The 26,979-nt window shown below is 40.6% G+C and overlaps 2 protein-coding genes across 7 annotated transcripts in view; both read left to right on the forward strand.

Moving 5' to 3' along the window:
- Positions 1 to 14,634, forward strand: part of SLC44A1 (solute carrier family 44 member 1) — a 201,426-nt gene extending 186,792 nt beyond the window's left edge. The window contains exon 16 of the mRNA XM_040481879.1: positions 14,412 to 14,634. Coding sequence (XP_040337813.1) covers positions 14,412 to 14,426 — 15 coding nt within the window. The 3' untranslated portion in view covers positions 14,427 to 14,634. The remainder of the gene's footprint in view (positions 1 to 14,411) is intronic.
- Positions 14,635 to 18,563: 3,929 nt separating this feature from the next.
- Positions 18,564 to 26,979, forward strand: part of FSD1L (fibronectin type III and SPRY domain containing 1 like) — a 74,715-nt gene continuing 66,299 nt past the window's right edge. For 2 of the 6 annotated variants that reach the window (XM_040481880.1, XM_040481885.1), the window contains exon 1: positions 23,263 to 23,470. In XM_040481880.1, coding sequence (XP_040337814.1) covers positions 23,456 to 23,470 — 15 coding nt within the window. In that variant the 5' untranslated portion in view covers positions 23,263 to 23,455. Of the gene's footprint in view, positions 18,661 to 19,059; positions 19,243 to 23,261; positions 23,471 to 26,979 lie in introns of those variants that run through there. The other 4 variants (XM_040481883.1, XM_040481886.1, XM_040481882.1 and 1 more) reach the window with 4 other exon arrangements.

The following is a 26,979-nucleotide window of genomic DNA, read 5'->3' on the forward strand; positions in this document are numbered from 1 at the left end:
CAGGTCATGATCTCATGGTTTGTGAGTTTGAACCCCATGTTGGGCTCTGTGCTGACAGTGCAGAGCCTGCTTGGGATTCTCTCTCTACTCTTTCTGTCCCTCCCCTGCTTGGACTCTCTCTCTCTCAAAATATTTAAAAATAAATGAATAAATACACTTTAAAATAAATAAAATCTTATTTTTCACTTTACAGACAAAAAGAGAGAGAGCACAAGCAGTGGAGAGAGGCAGAGGAAGAGAGAGAAAGAGAGAGAGAGAGAGAGAGAGACAGAGAATCCTAAGTGAACTCCACACTTAGAGCAGAACCCAATGCAGGGCTCGATCCCACAACCCTAGGATCATGACCTGAGCTGAAATTAAGAGTCAGATGCTTAACTGACTGAGCCACTCAGGCACCCCAAAAATAAAATCTTTAAAAAAAAAAAAAAAGCAGGTTGGAGCATCTGAGTGGCTCAACTAAGCGTCTGACTCTTGGTGTCAGCTCAGGTCATGATCTCATGGTTTGTGGGTTCAAGCCCGGGACGGACTCTGCCCTGGCAGTTCGGAGCCTGCTTGGGATTCTCTCTGCCCCTCCCCTGCTAGTGCACCTTCTCTCTCTCTTTCACAGTAAAGAAATCAACTTTTAAAAAAGCAGGTTATATAATAATATAATCCTATTTTTGTTTTGAAAATTTTGAATATATGCTACATATATGTTTACGTATATATTACACATATATGTGTATGTTAAAAAGTCTGCAAGGCATTATGGTGGTTTTATGGGTTGCAAGTGTCATTTATTTCATATTTGCTTATCTTTAAAATACTGAGTGTGTATTATCTTCATTATAAGAGTATATTTTAATTTTTATAACTAAATAAATACAGTAATATTCACCTGTACAGAAACTATCCCAGTAAATTGACATTTTACTTGGAAGTCGATTACATGTCCAGCATTATGAGAATGTTGAGCCAAGGTATGGCACATAGATTCAATAAAATGGCAGGCAGCCATTAAAAACTCATCGTGAAAAATGCCACAGCATGGAAAATGCTAACGATAAGATGTTAGCTTAGAAATGTAAAAAGTGGGGGGTGTCTGGGTGGCACAGTTGATTAAGTGTCTGACTTCAGCTCAGGTCATGATCTCGCAGTTTGTGAGTTCAAGCCCCACATTGGGCTCTGGGCACACAGCTCAGAGCCTGGAACCTGCTTTGGATTCTATGTCTCCCCCCCCCCCCGCCCCTCCTCTCTCTCTCTCTCTCTCTCAAAAATAAATAAACATTAAAAAAAAGAAAAGTAAAAAGCAGGATGGAATTATAAAAATAATTTTAAAATGATATTATCACTTTGCAGGGTTGGAATTATGGTGATTTTTTTGTTCACTAAACTCTCTGTAATATCACTTTCTACATTTCTACATGCTTGAACAATTTATGTCTGACCTCATCTTGTGACCTGTCAACTTTTTTGGTAAGAGAATTTGAGGAATTTAGCCTTTCTATATAAATAATTTCAAAATCAAATCTCAAATTCCCTGGGATGTGAAATGCATACTAATTCCACAAGGTGGCAATATCATAGTTATTAAGCCACATGAGAGACTGCTGAGGTTACTCCCTGCACTGCATCATTCCTAACATTATTTCTTCTTATTGTTTGGTCTTTGATTTACATTGACATTTACATTCCTTTTAAGTCCTAGAAATGTAATGTCTTTTATGGTTTTTATTTTTAAATTAGGAGGTAAAGAATTCCCCTGACTGGGAGAATGTGAAGGTCTCTGCCCACACATTTTTGGTTCCTCGCTACTTCTTTGCTTCCTGAATCTTTTTCATTTGTTAAAACAATTAAATAATATCAATTGATATTTTTTGAAAACTTCTTATGAGTAAGTCATTGTGCTGGTTCTTTATATACATTACCTCGTTTACTCTTGCACGATGGGTGGGAAGCTAAGGGCCGACTGGGAATTTGCCCCAAGTCACAGTTATTTTTTGCCAGAGCCTGGATTCAAGCCCAGTCTCTATAAAAAAATAAATAAATAAAATATATATATATATAGTTAAATGGATACACTGAAAAATAAGCAGATAAATAAATAAATGACTATCCATAAATAGAGAGAGAGTGTGTGTGTTTGTATCTATCTATCTACTATCTATCTCATTCAGGTCATAAAAATAAAAGGTTACAGTAAATAAGATACATATTAGATAGTTTCTTCTGTTTTTCCTTAGCGTAATATATGAGAATTTCCTTGTGTTATTAAAAATCCCTTGCATCCATTCGTCAGTTGATGGACATTTAGGCTCTTTCCATAATTTGGCTATTGTTGAGAGTGCTGCTATGAACATTGGGGTACAAGTGCCCCTATGCATCAGCACTCCTGTATCCCTTGGGTAAATTCCTAGCAGTGCTATTGCTGGGTCATAGGGTAGGTCTATTTTTAGTTTTCTGAGGAACCTCCACACTGCTTTCCAGAGCGGCTGCACCAATTTGCATTCCCACCAACAGTGCAAGAGGGTTCCCGTTTCTCCACATCCTCTCCAGCATCTATAGTCTCCTGATTGGTTCATTTTGGCCACTCTGACTGGCGTGAGGTGATACCTGAGTGTGGTTTTGATTTGTATTTCCCTGATAAGGAGCGACGCTGAACATCTTTTCATGTGCCTGTTGGCCATCTGGATGTCTTCTTTAGAGAAGTGTCTATCCATGGGGGAGGGGAAGAAAAAAAAAAGAGGTTAGAGAGGGAGAGAGCCAAAGCGTAAGAGATTCTTAAAAACTGAGAACTGAGGGTTGATGGGGGGTGGGAGGGAGGAGAGGGTGGGTGATGGGCATTGAGGAGGGCACCTTTTGGGATGAGCACTGGGTGTTGTATGGAAACGAATTTGACAATAAATTTCATATTAAAAATAATAATAATAATAATAATAAATCCCTTGCAAATAGGACTAATAGATTGATAATGTTCTTTCATTTTTTGGTACTGTATTTTATTCAGTCTTCTATAATTGAAATTAGCAGTTCCCTCTCAAAATTAAAGGGTCATTAATAATGTTAAAATGGGGCGCCTGGGTGGCTCAGTCGGTTAAGCATCCGACTTCGGCTCAGGTCATGATCTCCCGGTTTGTGAGTTTGAGCCCCTCGTCGGGCTCTGTGCTGACAGCTCAGAGCCTGGAGCCTGCTTCAGATTCTGTGTCTCCCTCCCTCTCTGCCCCTCACCTGCTCACGCTCTCTCTCTGTCTCAAAAATAAATAAAACATTAAAAAATTTTTAAAGAATACATCTATAAAAAAATAATAATGTTAAAATCATCACCTTTGTATAGAAATCTTTATCTTTATCTCTGATCATTATTAAGGATACATTCCTGGAACTTGAATGACTTACTAGATGAAATGAGCTTTTAAAAGGCTCCTGTTAAAAGTTTTAACCTGATGATCAAAATAACATATTTTCCTTTTATTTTTTTGTTTCTTTAATAATTTTTTTAAAGTTTTTATACATTTATTTTGAGAGAGAGAGAGTACAAGCAGGGGAAAGGCAGAGAGAGAGAGAGAGAGAGAGAGAGAGAGAATCCCAAGCAGGTTCCACAAGGTCAGGTTCCACAGAGCCAGATGTGGGGCTCAAAATCATGAACCATGAGATCATGACCTAGCTGAAATCAAGAGTTGGATGCTTAATCGACTGAGCCACCCAGGTGCACCACACATTTTCCTTTTAATATATGTAGCAAATATTTCCAGAAAAGAGAAAAACTATGCTGTACCCCCTGACCAGAATAACTACATTTATGATTTTTGTATTTCCTGCTGTATTTATATATTTATGTCTCTATAATATTTATCCACATATGTATCTCATTTTCAGAGTTGATAATAAAACATATACACATAGAAGCTTTCAAATTTAATACTATATAACATTATATATATATATATACACAAACACATTTCAGATCATTATTCTTCAGCAACATGATTTATGATAGTTGATTTATATTTCCTTATATTAATGTTTTATTATTAAACTTTTAGATTACTTATAATCTTTTTATTGTAGAGATATATTTTTCATACTGCTGATTAGTTCTTTAAGATAGACTTCTAGAAATGGTATTACTAGACCAAAAGATAAAGGTACTTCTTTATGAATGTTGATACATATTGCCAAATTTCTCTCTAGAAAGTTTCTATCAATTTACTAAAGTAAATATTTGCTAAGGTCTATGAATGTCCCCATTTTCCCACACCTGGCAGGTATCACCTCTGATAACCCTAAAAGCAGAAGATGAATGAGAGTGTCTTGTTTTTACTTGCATTTCTTTATTAGTGAATTAAGTATTTTGCATTCATTTATCAGCCCTTTATATTTCCTCTTCTGTAAATTCTCTATTCATGTGCTTTGCCCACTTTGCTATTGAGATATCACTGCTTTTCTTACTGTTGGAGAAAAGATTTTTTATATTAAGAATATTAGCACTTTTTCGGTCATATATTCATTGCAGATATTTTTCTTTCTTTATAATTTGTCTTTAATTTTGTTAGTGATGTTTCATCTATAAATGATTTAAATTTTTGTGATAGACAAATTGATTTATTTTGTGTTATTTTCCCAATTTTTTGTTTGAGTCTTTCCTTAACCCCCCAGTAAATCAGTAAAATACTTACATATATGTTCTTCTATTTTTTCATTTTTTTAAAATTAAGGTATAATTTATGTTCTGTTTTTAATGGCTTTATCTCTTTCATTTTTCATATTTATTAGTAGCTACAAATAATTTTGTTGTATAATGTGAAACGAGGCCCATGTTGAATATTTAACAAATCTCCACCAAATCATTTATTGAATACTTCATCCCTTCCCCTACTGGTTTGTAAAGATGTTTTATCATATGTAGTAGAACGCTTAACATTCCAAGCAGTATAGTAGCTAAGAGTTTGGACTTTGTGATCAATCACATCTGGGGTCAGATCCTGGCTCTGCTATTTTTTTGGTTTGGAGGAAGTTACTTAGCCCATCCAATCCTAAGTTTCCCCATCTATGAAAGAGGAAATGTAGAGAGGACTCTATCATATGGTGCATGTAGAGCATTAAGCATGAAGTGTGTCACCTGGAAAACATACCATAGAGTACATATTAGCTACTACTGACTATGATATTGGTAAAGTTATTCCACATTTTAATACATCTCGATGTTCTTGAATGGGGTAGACGTAGAAAGCTTTAATGAGTTACTGGGAATCTGAAAAATGAAACAAAGCTACATTTGTTTTAACCTGTAATGAGTTACTGGGAATTTGATTAAAAAATAAAACAAAGCCGCATTCATAGCTCCACATTGGACATTAGCTAGGCTCACGCACAATTAAGTGATACACTTCCACATCCACAGGGCACACAAGTCATATTGCCTTAGGAGAAAGACCCGAAGGGAAAAAAAAACAAAAACAGACTACCTCAAAAGCTAGAGGCACTTGAGGGTACCGTTTTCTGTATTACCTAAATTTTTTGACAATAATTAACATATATAGAGGCAAGAATAATAAAGTTTCCATTGGAAAAACTGCATGCCTGAACAAAGTTAGATTAATCATCCCCCAAGATTTAGAGCTCACTGGAAATAGTAAAAACATCAATGCCTAAATCTGTAGATGCAGAGAAGCCTTGTAGGAACTGTTTTCAAGGTATATTTCTTGTTTCATTGATCTCTCTGACTTCCTGTGCTGGTTTTGTTTATTGTGGTTTTAGATTGCACTTTCATATCTGTGAAGCCAATTCCCCACCTTAATCTTTATTTTGAAATTTTATTTAGCAACTCTTGCCCATTATTCTTCCAGATGAAATGTAGATTCATTTTTAAGCCTTTCCAATTGCCTATCTGCCTTCTCCACTTGGATTTCTAATCAGCATGTCAAAAGTGACATTCCCAGACCAAACTCTCTCCTCAGCAAATGGCAACTCTGCCCTTGCATTTGCTGAGAACAAATGCTGTGAATCATCCTTGACCATGCTTTTTCTCTCATGCCATACACCCAGTCCATCAGCAAATCCTGTCGACTCTCTTTTTCCATAGAGAGCCATAACATAATCATTCTCACCTTCTCCATTGCTGCCACCCCTTATCTCTTGCCTGGAAAATTGCAGCAGGTTCCTCACTCATCTTCCTGCTGTCCTGCTGTCCTGCTGTCCTGCTTCCAGCCTTGTCTCGCTACATATTATTCTCAACACAGGAGCCTGAGTGATTCTTTTAAAATGTAAGTCAGATCCCATCAGTCCTCTGCTCACAACTCTCCAAAGGCTTGCCATAGCGCTCAGAATACATTTCAAAGTCCCTACATGATTCACCCCCCACCCACTCACCCACCTGCTGCTGCTCTCAAATCATTTCCTACCACTCTCCTTTCATTCACTCTGCTCTAGCCACAAGACCTCCTCCTGCACCTTGCTGTTCTTTGTACACCAGGTATAGCTCAGGCCTTTGTTCTTACTTCCACGTGTCTCATGCCCTCACTCGCTTCAGGTCTCCATACAAATGCTACCTTATCAGTAAGGCCTTCCTTGAACTACTTACAGAAAATAGTAACCCCACTACCACATTCCCTGTCTGGTTAATATCCTTTATTTTTCTATATGGCACTTATTATCCTTTGATATATAAAATCACTTAAGAACGATTTACTATCTGTCAAAAAAGTCTCTGCAATTTTTTAAAAAGCCTCTGCAATTTTAATTAGAAGACTACTAGATTTATAAATTACTTTGGGGGTGCCTGGGTGGCTCAGTCGGTTAAGCGCCCGACTTTGACTCAGGTCATGATCTCACTGCTTGTGGGTTCGAGCCCCGGGTCAGGCTCTGTGCTGACAGCTCAGAGTCTGGAGCCTGCTCTGGATTCTGTGTATCCCGCTCTCTCTGTCCCTCTCCTGCTTGCACTCTGTCTCTCAAAGATAAATAAACATTAAAAAAATTCTTTTATAAATTACTTTGGAAAATATTATTTTTAAAACATTATTCTTCCCATTCAAAACCGTACCTGAAAAGAGAGTATATGTACCTCTGACCATTTCCAAGAGCCTCCTAGAGACAAATGGGCAAATGAGACCCAAATTCCAGTCCATACAATATGGCTAAAAGAATTGGAAACCTAGTCAGTTTTAGGCAGGCATATCATATGTGTATCCTAGTACCCTCAAATTCGTCTGATAAATACTTACTGAGCTCCTATTCTGTACTATGCACCATAAACCAGGTTTGATTGTGGGCTTCCATTTCTGGCATATTTCCAATATTTTGCAAGGTTACCAAAAACAGTGAGTTGACTATATTAAATTATTATTTTTCATAGGTTAAAAATAGTTAAATGGTGACTCGGGTTTTTGAACGGTTGCTTTAAAGACCTTCTCTTTGGCAATAATTATCTCGTAAGCCAACTATCTGTTCAGACCACTCCTTGTTAAAAGTAATAAAACCTTATCACTTGGTATAATAGAATGCTTGGCTTTCTGTTTCACTCTGTGGAAGGCACCTGCAGGATTGAAGAAAACTTATTCAAGGTGACATCATGTTATTAATAAGCAAGGTATAAAGAGTGACAATGATTCTCTGGGCCTGGAATTTTGTCTTCCCTTTAGGGACCAAAGCTTTGTTGTAATGTGGTGTTCCAGAATAACCATAGGTGGATCTCTCTCTTCCTCTTTACTGGTGCCAGAGATCCTACAGTATCACAATATACAGTTTATGTCTGATAATATTCAATCATGAGGACAGCTGAAAAAGGGTCATAACCCTGAACTTTGGAACAAAGATGGCTTTCTGCTCAGCACAAGTTTTATTACACTGCATTACAGTGAACGCAGAAAGACAGCCCTGAGTTTTTGAATAAAAATTTTCCCTTTGAACTTGCTTAAAATTGAGCCCTACATTTGCCAAAATAAAATTAAGAGCTTCTGTTCATCAAAAGACACCATTAAAGAAGGGGCACCTGGGTGGCTCAGTCAGTTAAGCATCCAACTCTTGATTTCAGTTCAGGTCATGATCTCACAGTTCATGAGTTTGAGCCTCACGTTGGGCTCTGTGCTGACAGTGCAGAGCCTGCTAGGGATTGTCTCTCTCTCTGACCCTACCCCAATCGCACAAGAGGTCTCTCTCTCTCAAAATAAATGCATAAACTTAAAAAAAAAGGAGATAGAGAAAAGAGAAACCATAGACTAGAAAAATTATATTTTCAAAACACACTTGATAAAGGGTTCCTATCCAAAATTTATAAAGAACTTCTGCAAATCAATAAGAAAAAGACAACCCAAATGGATAAAAGGCTTGAACAGGCACTTTCCAAAAGAGGACACTTAATGCCCAGTGAGCACATAAAATGGTGCTTAACTTCTTCAGTTATCTGGGCATGCAAATTAAAATCACAGTGTGAAACTAGAACCCACCCACCAAAATGGCTACAATTTAAAGTGTTGGCTAGGTTGTGGAGCAACTGGAACTCTCATTCACAGCTAATGAGAAAATAAATTGGTGCAAGCACATTGGAAGCTTATTTGGTGATATTATTAAAAGCAAAATACAATGTCCTAAGATCCAGCAAGTTCACACCTGTGTATGTACCCAATGGAAGTGCATGCATACGATATGTTTAAATCTTCATGGATGGATTATTTGTAAGAGCCAAAACTGGAAAAAACTCTTTGTCAACTATACTTCAATTTAAAAAAAATAATAAAAGCTAGAAATAATTCAAGTGTCCACAATAGTCGAATGGATTAGTAAATTGTGGTATATTTAAACAATAGCATACTACACAAAAATGAAAAAGAGTGAGCTGCAGCTAACTTGAAACAACATGAACAAATCACACAGATACAATGTTGAGCAGAAAGCTATACACAAAAGAGTACGTACCATGTGATTTCATTGAAATCAAGCTTAAGAACAGGCAAAAGTCAGGGTGCCTGAATGGCTCAGTCAGTTAAGTGTCCAGCTTTGGTTCAGGTCATGAACACGTGGTTTGTGGGTTCAAGCCCTGCATCAGACTCTGTGCTGACAGCTTGGAGCCTGGAACCTGCTTTGGATTCTGTGTCTCCCTCTTTCTTTGCCCCTCCCCTGCTCACACTCTGTCTCTCTCTGTGTCTCAAAAATGAACAAACATTAATATATATATATATATATATATATATATATGAACAAGCAAAAGTCATCTATGGTAAAAAAGAACAGAATAATGGTTACTTGGAGAGTGCTCTGACTGGGAGGGTGCATGAGGGAGTCTTCTTGGGTGCTGGAAATATTCTATATGTCAGTCTGGATGATGTTCCACGGATACAGACACATATAAAAATGTCATTATGCTGAAGATTTTTATATTAAAAAAACACTTGTGTACTTTACTATATTATGTTATAATTACAAAATTTTAATGTATATTGAAAGGGGCACCTGGGTGGTTAAACACCTGACTCTTGATTTTGGCTCAGGTCATGATCTCAGGGTTGTAGGTTTGAGCTCTGCGCTGGGCTCTGCACTGACATGGCAGAGCCTGCTTGGGATTCTCTCTCTCCATCTCTCTCTGCCCCTTCCTCTCTCTCTCTCTCTCAAAGTAAATAAACTTCAAAAATGTATATTAAAAAATAAAGTCTTCCAGGCGCTATTCTCTATTATGTGAAGTTAGACGACTGCCCCTTCTTGTTCCTAGCAGACAGCTAGAGGGGTATTCTCTAAAGAGGGTAAAATAGAATTTAGGGGGATATCACAAGTAGAGCTACCATACTTAAATCAGGGGGATTAAATGGAAGTCTGAATACTGAAAGAGAGGACCTGGGGCCTTCTCCCCCCTCATAGCTCCCAAAATTCAAGCAAATGGGCCTTCACCGACTAAGCAGGAAATTAGAAAATCATTCTCTGGGGAATCTGACCAGGCCAAGGGAAAATACCTAAATAAGCTAACATGACTTCTCCAACTCAAGGATTCCACCTGTGGCGCCTGCGTGGCTCAGTCAGGTAAGCACCTGACATCGGATTTCTGCTCAGGCCATGATCTCATGGTTCGTGAGTTCAAGCACTGACAGTACAGAGCCTGCTTGGGATTCTGTCTCTCCCTCTCTCTCTGCTCTTCCCCTGGTCATGTGCCCATGCTCTTTTTCTCTCTCTCTCTTTCAAAATGAATAAATAACCTAAATAAAATAAAATAAAATAAAATAAAATAAAATAAAATAAAATAAAAGACTCAGCCAGATCACCGTTAGTGAAGCACTTCAGTGACAAAATCTTTCCACAAATGAAAAACTGCAACTAGTTTTCGTGTTTCTTAAATATGAATTACCAGACCCTTGAGGCAAGTCTCTATGGTAAGAGAGAGACCAAGAACAAGACAAAACAACAAAATGATTTGCAGGAAACAGACTGTAAAGTAGAAGAATACATCTTAAAAAGTACTAAATTCAGATAGAAATGGAAAAGAGTATATAGTGAAAATAGCTTGTTATTTAAAAGAGGAAGATTCAGGAGAAAAACAGCTCTTGAAAATTAACAACAGAACAAAAATGTAAAATTCAGTAGAAGAGTTAGAAGATGAATTTGAGGACATCTCTCAGAAAGTAGGGCAAAAACAAGGTGGAAAAGATAAAATTAGACATTCATTCCAGGGGATTCAACATTCAAATTATAGGCACTCCAGAGAGGTTAGAGGGCAGGGGTCAGTGGGAGGGAGAGAAAGGGAGAAGGGGGAGGGGAGAAATGTTACACATAAAAAAAAGATCAAGAAACAGAATGGCAATGGCTTTCTCAACACAGCGCTGGGAACTACAAAAAAATGGAAGGATACTTTCACAGTTCTGAAGGAGAATGGTTTCCATTGTAGAATTCTCTACCTATACAAACTGAAATAAATGTGAGGGTAGAATAAAGACATTTCAGATATGCAAGGGATTTACGTGGAATCATACCAATCATACCAGATCATAATCAAAGACTTAACCACTCTAAATGTTTTCTACATAAAAAGAGATAATAATCATGATCAACTTTTTATTTCAAGGAGATAGAGTGAGAAAAAACCAAGTCAGAAGAAAGTAGGATGATAAACATGAAAATGAGAGTAAAATTTGAAACCATCTAAATTCCCTTTTTTTCAACAAGTATGTACCTAGTGCCTCCTTTTTGCCAGCACTGTTTTGAATGCTGAGGGTACAGTGGTGAAAACAGACAAAAGCCTTTGCCCTCATAAAGCACATTAGGGAAATGTTTATACGCTATTATGTAACCTTTAAAAATATACATGAATATCAGGGACATAGGAAATGTTTATAATATAACGTGAGGTGAAAAGAACACAGGGTTGGCCGAAGACAAAAGGGAAGTCATAAACCTGAAATAGGTATGCTACAATGGGGAAATTATGAGCGAATTTTTCTTTTTTAAAAATTCACTTTGCTTTTATATTGGGTTTTCAAACAGATAAGGAAACATCAAAAATTTTTAAAAATAGAACTGGTAAAAATCCTATGTTGGCTGTTTAAAATTCTGTGCCAAGCATTTCATTTGGAAAGAGTTGCTGGTAAATATGTTTATTTTCTGAAGTCTTTGTAACTATTAACCCTTTGCCAGTAGGATACTATTTGATAGTAGGATTCTAAAGGATACTGTATGTAAGTTCAGTTGCCATCTAAGAAACTCTTCCTCAAAGGGGTATTATTTCTCTTCCCTAAGAGAGAGAAATTCCCCACTCCTGGTGGGGAAAATATGAGTCAGAAGTCAAGAGTCAGATACTTTAGCGACTGAGCCACCCAGGCACCCCAACCTGAAACTATTCTAAAATTAAAAAGTAAATTTAAATTTAAAAAATAGGAAGAAAGAACTCAATCTCAGACAAATTACGACTGGCCTGAGCCAAGTATTCAGACCACAAGACCGTAACTAAACATCAACCACTATCAAATGTCAGACTAATAGGCTCTGTTATTTTCAATCACAAGAAAAAAAAATCATGAAAGTTGAAACTGCAAATGAAAATATGTAAAATCATAAAACATGGAACTGATGAGACAGCAAAGTTTAGAAAAGGTGTTGTGGAAAATAGGAAAGCATTGTAATTTCTTGAGTGAGGGACTTGAGGTAGCGAGAGGATTGACTTAAGGATTTATTCAGCCAACAGTGCAAAATGGGCTGCAGATGAGGAGGAATCTGCGACAGGGGATCAGCAAAAAGCAGTAACTGGCGTGTGAGACAAAAGTCTCAAGACCAAAGCTCTAAAACGAAACTCAGGGCAAGGAGGGCAAGGGTTTCAAGCAATGGTATTCTTCCCCGCCCCCCTCCCCACTTTATTTTACTTTATTTATTTATTTATTTATTTATTTAATATAATTTATTGTCAAGTTAGTTAGCATACAATGTGTACAGTGTGATCTTGGTTTTTGGGGGTAGATTCCCCTGACTCATCACTTACATACAACACCCAGTGCTCATCCCAACAAGTGCCCTCTTCAGTGCCCATCTCCCATTCTCCCCTCTCCCCTGCCCTCCCTCTCTCTCTGTTGGAAACTATTTTTTCCCCTTCCCTTCCCCCGTGGTCTTTTGTTAAGTTTCTCAAGTTCCACATATGAGTGAAAACATGATATCTGTCTTTTTCTGAATGACTTATTTCACCTAGCATAATACCCTCCAGTTCCATCTACATTGTTGCAAACAGCAGGATTTCATTCTTTCTCATTGACAAGTAGTATTTCATTGTATATATAAACCACATCTTCTTTATCCATTCATCAGTTGATGGACATTTGGGCACTTTCCAGAATTTGGCTATTGTTGAAAGCACTGCTATAAACATTGGGGTACATGTGCCCCTATGAATCAACACCCCTGTATCCTTTGGATAAACTCCTAGTAGTGCTACTGCTGGGTCATAGGGCAATTCTATTTTTAATATTTTGAGGAACCTCCACACTGTTTTTCAGAGTGGCTGCACCAATTTGCATTCCCACCAACAGTGCAAGAGGGTTCCCGTTTCTCCAAATCCTCTCCAGCATCTGTTGTTTCCTGAGTTGTTAATTTTAGCCACTCTGACCAGTGTGAGGTGGTATCTCATTGTGGTTTTGATTTGTATTTCCCTGATGATGAGTGATGTTGAGCATCCTTTCATGTGTCTGTTGGCCATCAATGGTATTCTTAGTGCCACATACAACCTGTTTTAGGCACCTGGGGACAAGCAGAGCTTACTGGGGAGACATGTATCAGGGGGGTCCTAGCCTGACTTTCCTGAACATTTGAATCTTAGAACTACTTCATGTCCCCTTATTCAAGTCCAAGCTCTCCTGGTGTCTTGTCAGGACTGTATCTTATCACCTCTGCTTGTCCTTTCGGCAGACCTGTGCTTGTTTGATAGTAGAGCTGGAGTTAATGTTTCTTTTCTATTTTTAACCCATCCTAATGGGTTTTAAAAAGCTTTTTATTTGGAAAACATTTCAAGCTTATAGAAAAGCTGCAAGGATAAGAATAGTACATAGGACACTATAGACTCTTGTTACACCTATTGTTATATATCTGTGTGTGTGTGTGTGTGTGTGTGTGTGTGTGTATCTATCTATCTATAGATATACCCAATATTTTTGAGCCATGTGAGAATTATTCACATATATCATGGCCCCTTAGTCCTAATGACTTCCTTGTGTGTATTTCCTAAGAATAAGGATATCCTTTTATAAAACCACGGTATAGTCGTCAAGTTTGGTACATTTACTCAGTCATTGTTTCCTGAATTGAACTGAACTATGGGAACACCCATTATCCTGGTTTGACCTGTCCTACTGCTGAGTCATGGGAGTGAAAAATCTAAAGCCTCATTTGAATTTCAGGTTTGAGTCGTTGAGAAAACCACAGATTCAGATTTTTCAGATTACTTTTGAATTTGATTCATTATGTGGTTTGTTTGGGTTTTTTGTTTTTTTTTTTTTTGATTCTGTGGTTCAGCTACTCTGAAAACATCCTTCTCAAAGAATAATGCTGATACCAGCATTGGTGGATACTAACCGGACGTTCATTATTAGGTCAGGTACTGTTCTGAGCACTTTGCATTTATTAATGCATTTAATCCTCACAACAGCAGTAAAGGAACATACCGTGACTGTCTTCATTTTGTACGTGGGGAAGTGTAGGCATGGGAATCAAATAGCTTGATCATAAATATATGGCTGATAAGGGTATAAAATCAAGATTTGAACCCAGGCTCTCAGACACCTTTCTTATTTGTTAATCTACATGCTTGTGCGTGTGTGTGTGTGTGTGTGTGCGTGTGTGTGTATTTAGCCTTCTTACATTTCACGGTGTCTTCTCTACAGACGATCCCATGCTATTTCTTGTTATTGATTGATTCTCATTGTGTCCTGTTCCCCTAGGAGAGAAGCATTCATTTTCTTGATGTGTTTATTTTGCAGCTGAAGCGAAGGTGACTGGTCCCATGAGCCCGGAAGAATGAACTCAGAAGAGGCTGTTTACACGAGGATCTCCCACTCACCAGCTGTTGAGACTCTGTGGATGAAGAGCAGGATCTTATTACCTCAATGGAAGTGTGCGACCATGTTCCCGAACCAACAGCAAAGGGGATTTGGTACAGTGGGGCTGCCTAATAAATGATTCATCAGAAGTATTTGATACAAATCTGTCTTGAAGCAATGTCTTCAAATTTAGTGTTGCATCTTATCTGGCCTCATGTATGTTTGTGTGACCTCTGCTGCTTCTCTCTCCAGTGCCACTGCTGGCCTGAAGGCTGGATCCACAATGGAATTCTCTTCATTCAGGCTATTTATAGAGCCAGCGTGGGTTCCTAACTATTTATTGAATGCCTCTTTCATGCCAGTCATTAAGCTGGATGCTTTAAAACATTTAATCTTCACAAAAATCCTATAAGGTTGCACCTACTATCTCCGTTTTGCCCACGAGGAAGAAGAGGCTCAGAGAGGTTGTGCACTATGTGTAAGATCACACAGTTGGCAGAATCGGGGCTCAAATCTAGATCTAGATACAAAGGCTCTTCACTTTAACACATTGCTTTGCCTATCACTGCTGCAGGGATGATTAGTCCATCATATCATCACTGGTATTCCTCTTATAAATAGAGGTGGTGGGGGTGGGGACAACACCTGGGGGGTTCAGTAGTTTAAGCGTCCGACTCTTGATTTCGGCTCAGGTCATGTCACAGTTGGTGACTTCAAGCTCTGCGTGGAGCTCTGTGCTGATAGCTTGGAGTATGCTTGAGATTCTCTCCCTCTCTCTCTCTGCCTCTCTCTCTCTGCCCCTACACTGCTTTCTCTCTCTCTCTCTCTCTCTCTCTCTCTCTTTCTCAAAATAAATAAATAAACTTAAAAAAAATAGACGTGAGGATGGTAGCGTGTGTGTATGGGAAGTGTCTGAGAGGGAGGGTCAGGGAGGCTTTAGAGACACTAAAAGAACACCATGGTCTTTTAGATTAAAGGTTGATAAACTGTGGCCTGTGTGTCAGATCCAGCTCCCAGCCTGTTTTTGTAAATAAAGTTTTATGGGAACACAGCCATCTCCAATCCTGTTTGTATTGTCTATGACTGCTCTCTCTACGATGGCATAGTTGCATAGTTGTGGCAGAGATCGTATGGCCTGAAACGCCTAAAATATTGATCCCTGTTTTAGGTGATTTAGGAAGAAAGCCAACAGTTTCCATTAAGGCCAATTTATTATTTTTCCCATTGGACTGAAAAACGACTTAAAGGTTTGTAATGCTGAGATAATCACTATATTCTAATGGTGGTGGTGGTGGTGGTGGTGGTGGCAGAGTGGGGGATGGGAGCAGGGGTGGGGGTGGGGGTTTGGGGGAATCTAACCTGGGAAGGCTAAGGGGCAGGGAGTAGAAGGCAGAGGTCTGGCCTGCGGGTCCCCAGTCAACTCCTCACCCCAGACACATCCCACTCATGTCCTTCCTATTCCTCCTGCCAAATCAAGTTTCCTAAAATAACCCTTTGCTCATAAACTTGTAAGTGGCTTCCCACTTACAACATGCTCAAATCCCAACACCCCAGCCTGGAATTTAGAGACCATAACAATCTGACCCCTACTAATCTCTCTTTCCACTCTCCTCTTTTGTTTTTTTTTTTAATCATGAGGAAGTCATGCCAAATGTGAGTTTATATTTCAAAGCCAATTTATTTGCCTTTGATTCACCTTTTTTTAGTTTTTAATGTTAATTCCAGTATAATTAACATAAAGTGTTATATTAGTTTTAGGTATACAATATAGTGTTTCAACAATTCTATACATCATTCAGTGCTCATCATAAGTGTACTCTTTAATCCCCATCACCTATTTCACCCATCCCCCACCCTTTAATGTACTTTTAGGTAAGCAGAAAAGTAAACATGTGAAAGTATTTGATAACAGGAATCCAGGCTGAGCTTTCCTATATGATGGCACTGCACCTAAGCTAAAACTTATAAACAAAAGGAAAATTTATAAAGGTGTCTACTTTATAACAGTAGACATTACCCATTTATATTTTGAAAAAATACTCTAGCTAAAACTTCTGTTTTGTTTTTAAGTTGTAATATAAGCTTTTCCCCAGGAGTGCCTGGGTGGCTCCATCAGTTGAGTGTCCGACTCTTGATTTCGACTCAGGTCATGATCTCACGGTTTGTGAGTTCAAGCCTGATGTCCTACTCCACACTGACAGTGTGGGGCCTGCCTGGGATCCTCTCTCTGACCCTTCCCCCATCAAAAATAGATAAACAAGCCTTAAAAATAAAAAAAGCTTTCTCCCATATTGCTGTGTATTTTTTTTTTAATTTTTTTTTTCAACGTTTATTTATTTTTGGGACAGAGAGAGACAGAGCATGAACGGGGGACGGGCAGAGAGAGAGGGAGACACAGAATCAGAAACAGGCTCCAGGCTCTGAGCCATCAGCCCAGAGCCTGACGCGGGGCTCGAACTCACGGACCACGAGATCGTGACCTGGCTGAAGTCGGATGCTTAACCGACTGCGCCACCCAGGCGCCCCTGTGTATTTTTAATAAAGATAATTTTTCATGCTGTGAATATTCCATGTCTTTAAAAAATTTTTTTAATGTTTATTTATTTTTGAGAGACAGAGAGAAACAGAGTGCAAGCAGGGGAGGGGCAGAGAGAGAAGGAGACACAGAATATGAAGCAGGCTCCAGGCTGTGAGCTGTCAGCACAGAGCCCGACATGGGGCTTGAACTCACGAACCTCGAGATCATGACCTGAGCCAAATTTGGACCCTTAATTGACTGAGCCACCTAGGCGCCCCAAGTGGAATATTCCATCTCTCATATGCTCCAATGTTTTCCTAATACTTGGCTGGTATGAAGGCATTGGGGGTTCCTATTTCCATTCATTTCATATCTTATCTCCTGGAGTTGTTCTCTTCATTTCCCACCTTCGCTTAGGCTGTTTCCTTGGCTTGGAAAGGGTCCTATCTTCCTTTCATGACTTGTCTTAAGTTCCTCATTCCAGCTTCAGTTGTGTCTCCTTCCCTTTTCAAACTCTGATTGCTAGGGTGGCTCAGTCGGTTGAGCGTCTGACTTCAGCTCAGGTCATGATCTCACAGTTCGTGAGCTCGAGCCCCGCATCGGGCTCTGTGCTGATGGCTCAGAGCCTGGAGTCTGCTTCGGATTCAGTGTCTCCCTCTCGCTCTGCCCCTCCCCCACTTGTGCTCTGTCTCTGTCTCTCAAAAATAAATAAATGTAAAAAAAAAATTTTAAAAAAAGAATGAGAGTTGGATTCAAAAGACTTATTTCCTAGGAAGTGCTGATGTAGTACCATCTGATCTGGACAACGACAGCACCACAGTATCAAAGGACTCACAGACACCATTATTTCCCGGTGCTGTGGTCAGGAGAATGGTTTATTATGGAAAATAATAAATTGATAAATACCATATATTTTGTACTTCCCAGTAATTAGGCATTATTCTAAGTAAGCACTTTACACACATTGTCATTTATCTTCATGACAACACTTTCAAGTGGGTATTGTTAATACTCTCATTTTACAAATAAGAACGTTGACGTAGAGAGAGGTTACCAAATCACCCAAGGCAACACAACTGGTAAGTGGTAGACTTGGCCTTTGAATTCAGACAGTCTGGTATCAGCATCTGGGTGCTTGGTCGATGAAACAGAAGTGTGGTCAATTCACTGTGGGCCCTTTATCTCCCTAGTCTCATTCACTCAGTCTCAAACTGCCCCACATCCTTCTCAGAGTATATGCAGAGGAAGAAGGGCTGCTGAGTAATGTTCTCACTAGGAACAGGGAGCCCATTACTCTGTGTTGGAGAGACCTGGGGGTGGGGGGTGGGGTGGGCAGCATCCTTTTACAATGAAGAGATCAACAGACAGATAAATTTGCTTTGTCCTTGGTCATTCTCTGAACTAGATGAGTCCAGAGGCATTTTGAGAGCTAAGGCAGGAGGTGATGGAAACACCCGTGTCTTCCAGTCCTCACTCATTTCAGTGTCTCCAGTGCCTAGTATAAAGCAAGCCATCATGCATAGAGAAGGTATTGTGACATAGAAACATCAAAATGGCTACAGTTTAGTTAACTGCTCCTGGCATGCCCTATCGCGGGAAGGAGAGGGGCCTCTTGCAATGGAGCTTATGAGAGTGGGGGTGGGGAGAAGAGATTCAGAGCGCATTCCAGAGGTGAGTACAATTGCAAAGCTGAGTCAGAGAGAGAATGAATAGTTATTGGCCTCTAGTTTGCAGAATGACATAGCCTCAGGGTTCAGAAAGATGTTCAAAGTTATCTCTGCCATCTACCCTTTCACTGCCTGATCCCTTAGGCAAATGCCTAGCCCCTGCTTGGATACTTCCACTGATGGGGACCTCACCACCAAAGTCCATTCCAGCTCTGTATGGCTGTTAGTAAGTTGGACTTTTTGTTGATTGGAAATCTATCTTCCTGTAGCTTACACTAACTGGGTCTAATTCTGTCTGTGGGATGCTAGAGAATAAGTCAGCCCCCTCTTCCATACAACAGCTGTAGAGAGTTTTGAGGTAAAAGATCATGTCCCCTCTGACATGAGAAATTTTCCTTTCCAGACGAAATCCTCGATTGTGTCCCTTCTCACGTGGTTTCCAGGCCCTTTCTCATGTTTGTGTCTACTGATTGCTTCCCACTTTGCTTATAGCTCTCCAAATATGGAGCTAGACCACTTCATACAGTGCCAGCTCACATCAGAACGGAATCATCCTTTTGCTCCTATGAGAACGTAAATGTCTATAGTGAGTTCCTAGGATCAGAAATTTGCACTCTGGAGTTCAAGGGGGTCCAGGACTTTGGGTTGAGTTTGTTTTTAGTCAGAAGGAGGCAGAGGAAAAAAGAATTAGGTTTCTATGATTGGGAAGAGATGATAGCTAATATTTTTTGAATACTTACTACATGACAGATGCCGCTAAACATTGAACACGAATTATCTCAGTGAATCAACTCAAAAACCCTTGTAGGTGGGTACTGTTATGATTCCTCTTTCATAATTGAAGAAACTGAGGCTTAGAGCAAACTCAGGGTTTTCCTGGGTTTGGTGGTGTATGCTAAGACATAGGCCAGATATGAACAGGGAGAGAGACATGGTTAGAGATTTGGTGCTTCAACAAAGAGCAGCATGTGGACTGTGATTATGCTTCAGAGAAGCTAGGATAACAATGAAAATGAGAGTTAGGGGTGAAAATAGGGCTTCTAAGGCCCCAAAGACCAAGGGGGAAAAAGCCATCCAAGGGTGGCACAGAAGGATATGATGTACAAGGGAGTAATAATAGTAACAGCCACACATTTGTTAAATGTAGACTAAACCAGGCACTTTGCATATGTAATCTCCTTTGATTCCCCACAACAACCGTAACTGGGAATTACTACTATTATGATCATGATGTTACAGATGAGGAAATTGAGGCTTATCCTGGTTTAAAAGACTCACTGAAGGCTACACAGCTGGTAGGCGGCAGTGTCAGGATTTAAATTCAGATTTGCTGAGTCCAGGCCGGGCCCTATACTGACTCCCAAAGGGGAACACTGTTGGCACCACTTAAGGGAAGTAGCTTTCTCTCCCAAGAGATGGGGGAATCCCAGAACTCATGAGGGTACTCAGGGCTACAGGGGTAACGCCTGGCAAGAGAGGGTAGAGAACCTGTTCTGGAAGAGACAAGTTTGCCAGACACTTCACATCAGTAGGGCCAGTCCTGAGGTTATTCTAATTCGATGTTTCCTCAGAAAGGCATTCCTGGAGGCCCAGGGACCTCAGTAAATACCTACAACTAGATATGCTATCTCAGAATTGAAACATAAGGGTTAAAAAATGTCATCTGTTTTATCCCTCTGTAGTTTTTCCTTTTTTTTTTTTTTTTAACAATATGCTTTCTCTTAGTTCAATGGTTCTCAAGCGTTAGTATGCATCAATCACCTGGAGGACTTGTTAAAACACAGATCTCTGGACCCTCATTCCAGAGTTTCTGATTAAGTTAGTCTGAGGATGAAGGCTGAGAATTTGCCCTTCTGACAAGCTACCAGGTGGTGCTGATACAGCTGGTCTGGGGATTACACTTGAGAACAGCAGCTTTACTTTATTAGTAAAGCTACTTTTGAAAATTTCCCAGCTGACTTGGCTGTGAAAAGGTAAGTTCAGAAAAGGCAGAGGACTTGCCCATAGGCCAGAAGCAGTGGGGGTGCAGACTTAGTGCCCCGCCAGGTGAGTACTGCTGCCAGAGAGCCTGCATAGGTTGGGGAAGATAGAAGTCACAGCCAGAAGGGACAGGAACAAGGGCAGACAGAAGGCCCGGGTGAGCTGGGCAGGGAAGCCAGACTGCCTAAAGGAAATGAGATCTGGCAAGGGCAGGAGTCAAGTGGGGCAGAACTCTTGACAAAAGCTGCAGGCTCCTCGCTGGGCTTCAGGGAAAGAACTCGGGGACTGAGGAGGCAAGGAGCCAGGAGTGAGCTCCTGGGATATGACCTGTGACAGAATTCTGGCGATCACATTTCAGCTGTGACTTGCTGTCTCCAAAGCCTCTTTCTGTCTCCTTCTGTGGTTATACCCATCAGTCATAAAGTGCCCAGGAGTTGCTCTCTGAAGTTAAGTCCTTACAGCAAGAGAACTGGGGACAGCGCTAAATGCTGTGTTTTTTCCCCCCCCTTAATGATGCGTCCCACAGTAGAAGGCAGGGTCACGGCTAGGGAGCTCACAGTGGGGCGGTTTGACCACTAATGTCCGATCCCTAGGCTGCATTTCTCCCTCATGGGAAACTGACTCACTACACTGAGTCCGCAGTGCGGAGAATAGCCTTCATGCACTAGACGCTGGGTGCTTGGCTGCTCTCACTGCTCCTCATGGAATTGGGGCAACTTGGATAGGAGGCATCTTTCCCTTGATACCAAGAGAGGGAGCATCTCGGGGCGCCTGGGTCGCTCAGTCGGTTGAGTGTCCAACTTCGGCTCAGGTCATGATCTCGCGGTCTGTGAGTACGAGCCCTGCATCAGGCTCTGGGCTGACAGCTCAGAGCCTGGAGCCTGTTTTGAATTCTGTCTCCCTCTCTCTCTGCCCCTCCCCCTGCTCATGCTCCGTCTCCATCTCTCTCTGTCAAAAATAAATAAACATTAAAAAAAAAAAAAGAGAGGGAGCATCTCTCTGCAAGTTTGCACACCATTTGTCCTTTTAGCTGTAGGAGCAAAATTGTTCATACAGGCCCTCCCTGGACCCTGGCGTTTAAGCACTACCCACCTAGCTTGAGCCAAGTCCTTGTTTTCCCTTTTGGGCCCTTCATCCCATTTCTTATACATGTCTGTCCAGTTTAAAAAAAAAAAAAAAAGGATTTATTGAGTGCATACTAGATGGCAAGACCTGCGCTGGGGATACAGATATGAGTAAAAGAAATTTCAACCTTCATGGAAGTCATAGTACAGAGTATAATTGTATACAGGCAATTATAGCCTTGTAGGATAAATACTGTGTCTTATATAGAGCTCATGCCCTCTCAGGGCCTTTGTATTCGCTGTTCCTTCTATCTATAATGCTTTTTCCCAGACCTTTGTATGACTCATTCTCTTACTTTACACAGATCACTTCTGAGAGAGCCCTTCCCTGAACTTCTTATGGAAAATGGAGCCCTCACAATTCTGAGTGCATATAAACATATATAATTACATATATATGTTAATAAACATATATATTAATAGTGCTTCTAAACACTGTGTGTGTATATATATATGTACACATATACATATATATATGTACACATATACATATATATATATATATATACACACATTTATTTACTATATATACACGTTGATTTTTTTTTGGCCTCCCTCTCATACTGGATTGTAAGCTCTGCAAGTGAGAACAGGGCCTTGTCACTGCTGAATTCTCAGTTCAGAGAAATGGTACCTGATAGATACTCAATATGTATTTCCCTTCTATTCATTCCTCATGAGTGATTGCCTAGTTGGAACTTTTCTGAGCCTCTCCAGAGTCATCAAAATGGAAGCTGAGGCCTTTCTGCTTGGAGAAGAACATTTTCAGGCCTACTTCCCCAAGCTTTCTACAGTCTGCACGGTCCTTTTCAGACCAGACTGAGCAGGTTCTAGCCCCCCCACGGACAACTATAATTTACTGGCCATTAACTATGTCCTGGGCACTTCAAATACATACTTAATCCTCACAATGCTCTACAAAGTAAGCATTATTGCTCTTATTTTATGGAAGATGAAATAGGCTCAGGGAGAGTGACTTGCTCAAAACACAGCAAGATGCCCAGGAGGGCTCTCTGGGAAAGGTCTACCAGGCCCCACCCTCTACCCATGTTTCTACCACGTTCCTTCAGGCCTTCTCCATGTTTCCACGATATCCCTTACCCCAGCCCTTTCCTTCTCACTGGACAGTGGGTTTGGTCTAGCCTGGCTGCTCCTTGGCGGCGGTCAATGTCAGGGGTGCTTAGATGCGTGCAGGATGGAGCGGGGCTGATCTCAAGGACCAGAGCTTTCCTTCCCCAGCCTTTCCCACGGGCCCGGCTGCTGGATGCCCAGTGGCCCATTCCAAGGCCTGCAGCGATCGGGAGCCCTGGAAGAAAAAGGATGCGGTAAGGAAGGAAAGGCTTGGTCACTGGACCCGCAGCACCACTAGTTTTTGCCCCTCCCACCCAGCATCGGACACCTTCCACTCCATCCAGTCCCGCGGCAGCGCGCATGCGCGGGGCACTCCGGTCTCTCTCCCTCCCTCCCTCTCTCCTGCGGGCCGCCCTTTCACCCTGGCAACCGCGGCGCGACGACGGCGCGCGCGCGGGCTGGGCGCGGACCGGGCGGGGTCGGTTCTGTCTGAGGCTGAGGCTGAGGCGGCGGCGGAGGAGAGGGGGCGGCCGCGGGTAGCAGTGTTGGCTTGCCCGACTTCCCTCCGCCTCGCCGCAAGGTTCTTCGACGCGGTTTCGGGCCCAGTAGACATAGCCCCTGGCCATGGACTCACAGAAAGTAAGTGGGAGAACGAGGCGCGGGGCGGCGGAGGTTGGGGAGAGGGTGGGCGGGGCGCCCAGGGCCGGGTGGGCGGTGGGCGCGCTGGGCCAGGCAGGGCTGCGGCCGCGGAGGGCTAGGCAGCTGCCCTCCCTCCCTCCCTCGTTCCCCGGTGGGAGCAAAGCGGCGCCCGCCAGGCTGCGGGGACCGCGCCCGGTGACCCGAGCTGGCCTTTGGCCCTGGGCCCTGGCTCCTGCGGGGAAGAAGGGAGCTGTCCCCATTCCACAATCATTTTCTGCAGCGCTCTAGGCCCCCTTTGATTCTGGAGCCTCCCCGCGTGCGAGCGCGGGTTTATCCCGCCTTAGCACCAATCGAGGTGCACGGGGTCTACCTGCTGACAGGGACCGTACACGCTGCTTTAGGTCAGGAACCAAATCTGCTTAGTACCGCGCCCTCCACTCCCTCCTTCCTCGTGACCAGTTCAGAAGCAGGTCTTGGTGTTTAGTATTAGTTGAACTGGGAGAAGAGACTTACAGTTGGCAGCGGTCCCACCCTCTTCGACCAGTTTGTTGCTCGTCACGGTTATCTATGGCTGTTGTGGCCTGTTGTATATATATACTTTCCGCACAAGTTAGGGAGCTAGTAATTTCGATTAAGAAAAAAAAATGTTTTGAGAACATAGCCAATGTTTTGAATACATTTAGAGTTATTAATATGCAGTCATAATCCCTGTATAGATTAGTAACCACCCTTTTCTCTTTGTTAGATGATAGTAATTGAAGTATAGTACAGTAGAGGAGGGAACACAAGTGTTATTAATAATGTAGCAGGGAAAAAGAAGGGCATATCCAAGAGGCCATTCTTTTCTATTATTAGATAGAAAGCACTGGAAAGACTTATTAGAACAATGGTTTCTCTAATTTTGCCTGGATTTCACCTTTTCAAGGGAAAGAAGCACAGGGGACACGGGAGAATAGTGTAGTGATGTGTTAAGCATTGACTATTCTAGTATTTTACTAAAGTGCACACGATTTGATTGCAGGCATCTTGAAACTCAATTGGGTAAACTCAATTTTATTTACGTGACTATTAGTAAGACATCTGTAAAAAATTACATTTCGTGTGTTTTGAATATGTATGTTTAAAACATCTCTGCCTAAATTCGTAAAACATGTCACGCCTTATTTAACTTTTTAGGTAAAAGTCACATGATAGCTGAATGGATGTTGGTTCAGGGCAAACGGAAGAGCAGAGACTTAGAGTCCTTGAGTTCCATGTTGCTATTTACTAGCTCTGTGCTCTGGAGCAAATTACTTAACTGTGATTAATCTAGTTCTTCATTTATGCAGTGGATGTAAGAATATTTTATAGAGCTACTGTAAAAATCAGATAAAGTAATTCATTATGAAAAAGTGTTAAAAGTGTTTTAATGTTTACAAAGTACTAAGATACTCTGTGTGTTATAAAACAGAATTTGAGAAAGTATTTTAATATGGATCAAGGACTCAAGAGTTGGCAGTTGTGGCTTCTGCAAGGTCATACCACTAGCTAGAAGGCTAAAATTTGAACTTATTTGGTCTCATTCCATATGGTGTTTTTGAGCACCTACGAGTACCATGTGCACTTTCCCCAGAGGTGGCAGAGAATTAGGTGTTCCTTGTGGTAACTTTGAAAATCAATTTCTTAATTTTAGAAAATGTGTTGATTTTCATTTCATTTATTGGTATCAAATAATATTCTTATAAAACTCTTTGTTTTATAGCTTATAACAAGTATCTGGTATTAATGCTTATAACCACTTTAGTGCTATGAATTTGAGCTTTTTTCCCTCATGAACTATTGCAGAATCACTTACATACCTCAACTAATAATGAACTAAACTGTATATTTCTTTTTAAGTAAGTAGTACACCCCTGGCATGATTTTTCTTCCCCATTATAAAATGTTACAATGAAAATAGTAACAGGGATGGTACTTCAGTCATTGTAAGGAAAATGGTGAGGATGTCTTGAATATATACCTGTTAGTAAGGCATTGGGATTTGGGCTTCGAATTATTGGAGGATGTCTTTGGAGCCAGGTCTCCAGTCCTACTACTATCTCTGAGCTGAATGAGCTTGGGAAATTTGCTGTGTGTCTCTATTTCCTCCTCTATAAAATAGAGATAACAATTGTACTTACCTCAAAGGGTTATTGTGAGGATCATGTTAATTTTTAAAAATCCTTGGTGCCTAGCATATGTAAGTACTGCTGGCTATTGTTATGAAATTCATAATCCCAACTTCGAAATAACTTTCTTCTTTTGTTGATAATTTGTACAACTTTTTCTAATCCAATCTACCATTTTTAACCTTTGTCCTTAAGTTTTAAAATATGTTTTCTGTTTTTATGTCTGTAATAAGTGATTTCAAATGGTGGTGTCAAAGAAGAGTTGTTAAATCCTAATTGAAAGAGGACTGGGAGTTCTGACTCATGCAGTCTGACAATAGAGGTTAAGTTAACTGGACAGTCTTACAGAAGCTTGATGGTGGCTAGTCAGCAGATGGATTAGCTTGACCAGCTGCTTTTTTGTCTGTGAAAATAACTTGGACTTCAGTGTTGTGTTAGCAACAGATGCTCTGTTTGAGTAGAGGAAGAAAACATAATTGCCTTGGGTATGTAAAGCATACTGTTGGATACAGAAAACCACAGTATTATCTCCTAGAAATAAACAGAAGGATTTTGTTTACATCGAGTTTCTGGGACACTTTTGCGAACAGGATGTGTTATGGATAGGTGGCTTTGTTTGATACTCAAACCTTTTGATTATATCCTTAAGTGGTTTTAAGATAAAATCCCAAAGGTTTCTATACTTGATTAAACGTGTATGTTCAAAGAAACCATTGAAACAAAAAGACATTTACACCTTTCTAGAATCTGGGTGCTTAGAATTTGATAGTTAAATTTTTGCACAAGAGATCTGTTTATATTCATAGGGATTGCTGTTTCTAGGAAAGGTACATGCTGTAGGAATAATAAAGGTGGAGAGGAAGGGGATCCCAGAGGAAGGATGTTGCCAAGAGTATACATTGTAAATTGTTTGGTTTTCCCCAGTTTTTCCTGCGTATTCTTTACTTTCCACTTGGAAAGTGGTAGTGACAGGTGAGGGGTTGAGTGTGCAAGATTGGACAAACCTAGATTGGGGAGATTGAGTAGGGGGAGTTTTAAAGCATGACATTTGGTAGCAAGTAGTATGTCTGTATATATGCTTCCTTATCCCAGTTTCCTCCTCTACCCTGGTATTTGCTATTTTTTTTCTTCATATTGTACCTTAGTGATTCAGAGACCTCCACCATATCCAGATAACCAACCATCTCATGTTCCAAAATTACTTCTTCTTGGTCAAAAAATAATATTTCCTGAAGAAAGGAAAGAGAAATGAAATTTGAATATTGTTCTGCATCCAGTATTGTGTTAGATTGCTTTAAATTCTCTCAATACCTCTTATTCCTGTTGCGCAGATAATGGAAAACCAAACTCAGAGGCTAAATG

The sequence above is a fragment of the Herpailurus yagouaroundi genome, unplaced genomic scaffold (assembly GCF_014898765.1).
Source record: "Herpailurus yagouaroundi ecotype Mexico unplaced genomic scaffold, PumYag 160, whole genome shotgun sequence".
Lineage (NCBI taxonomy): Eukaryota > Metazoa > Chordata > Mammalia > Carnivora > Felidae > Herpailurus > Herpailurus yagouaroundi.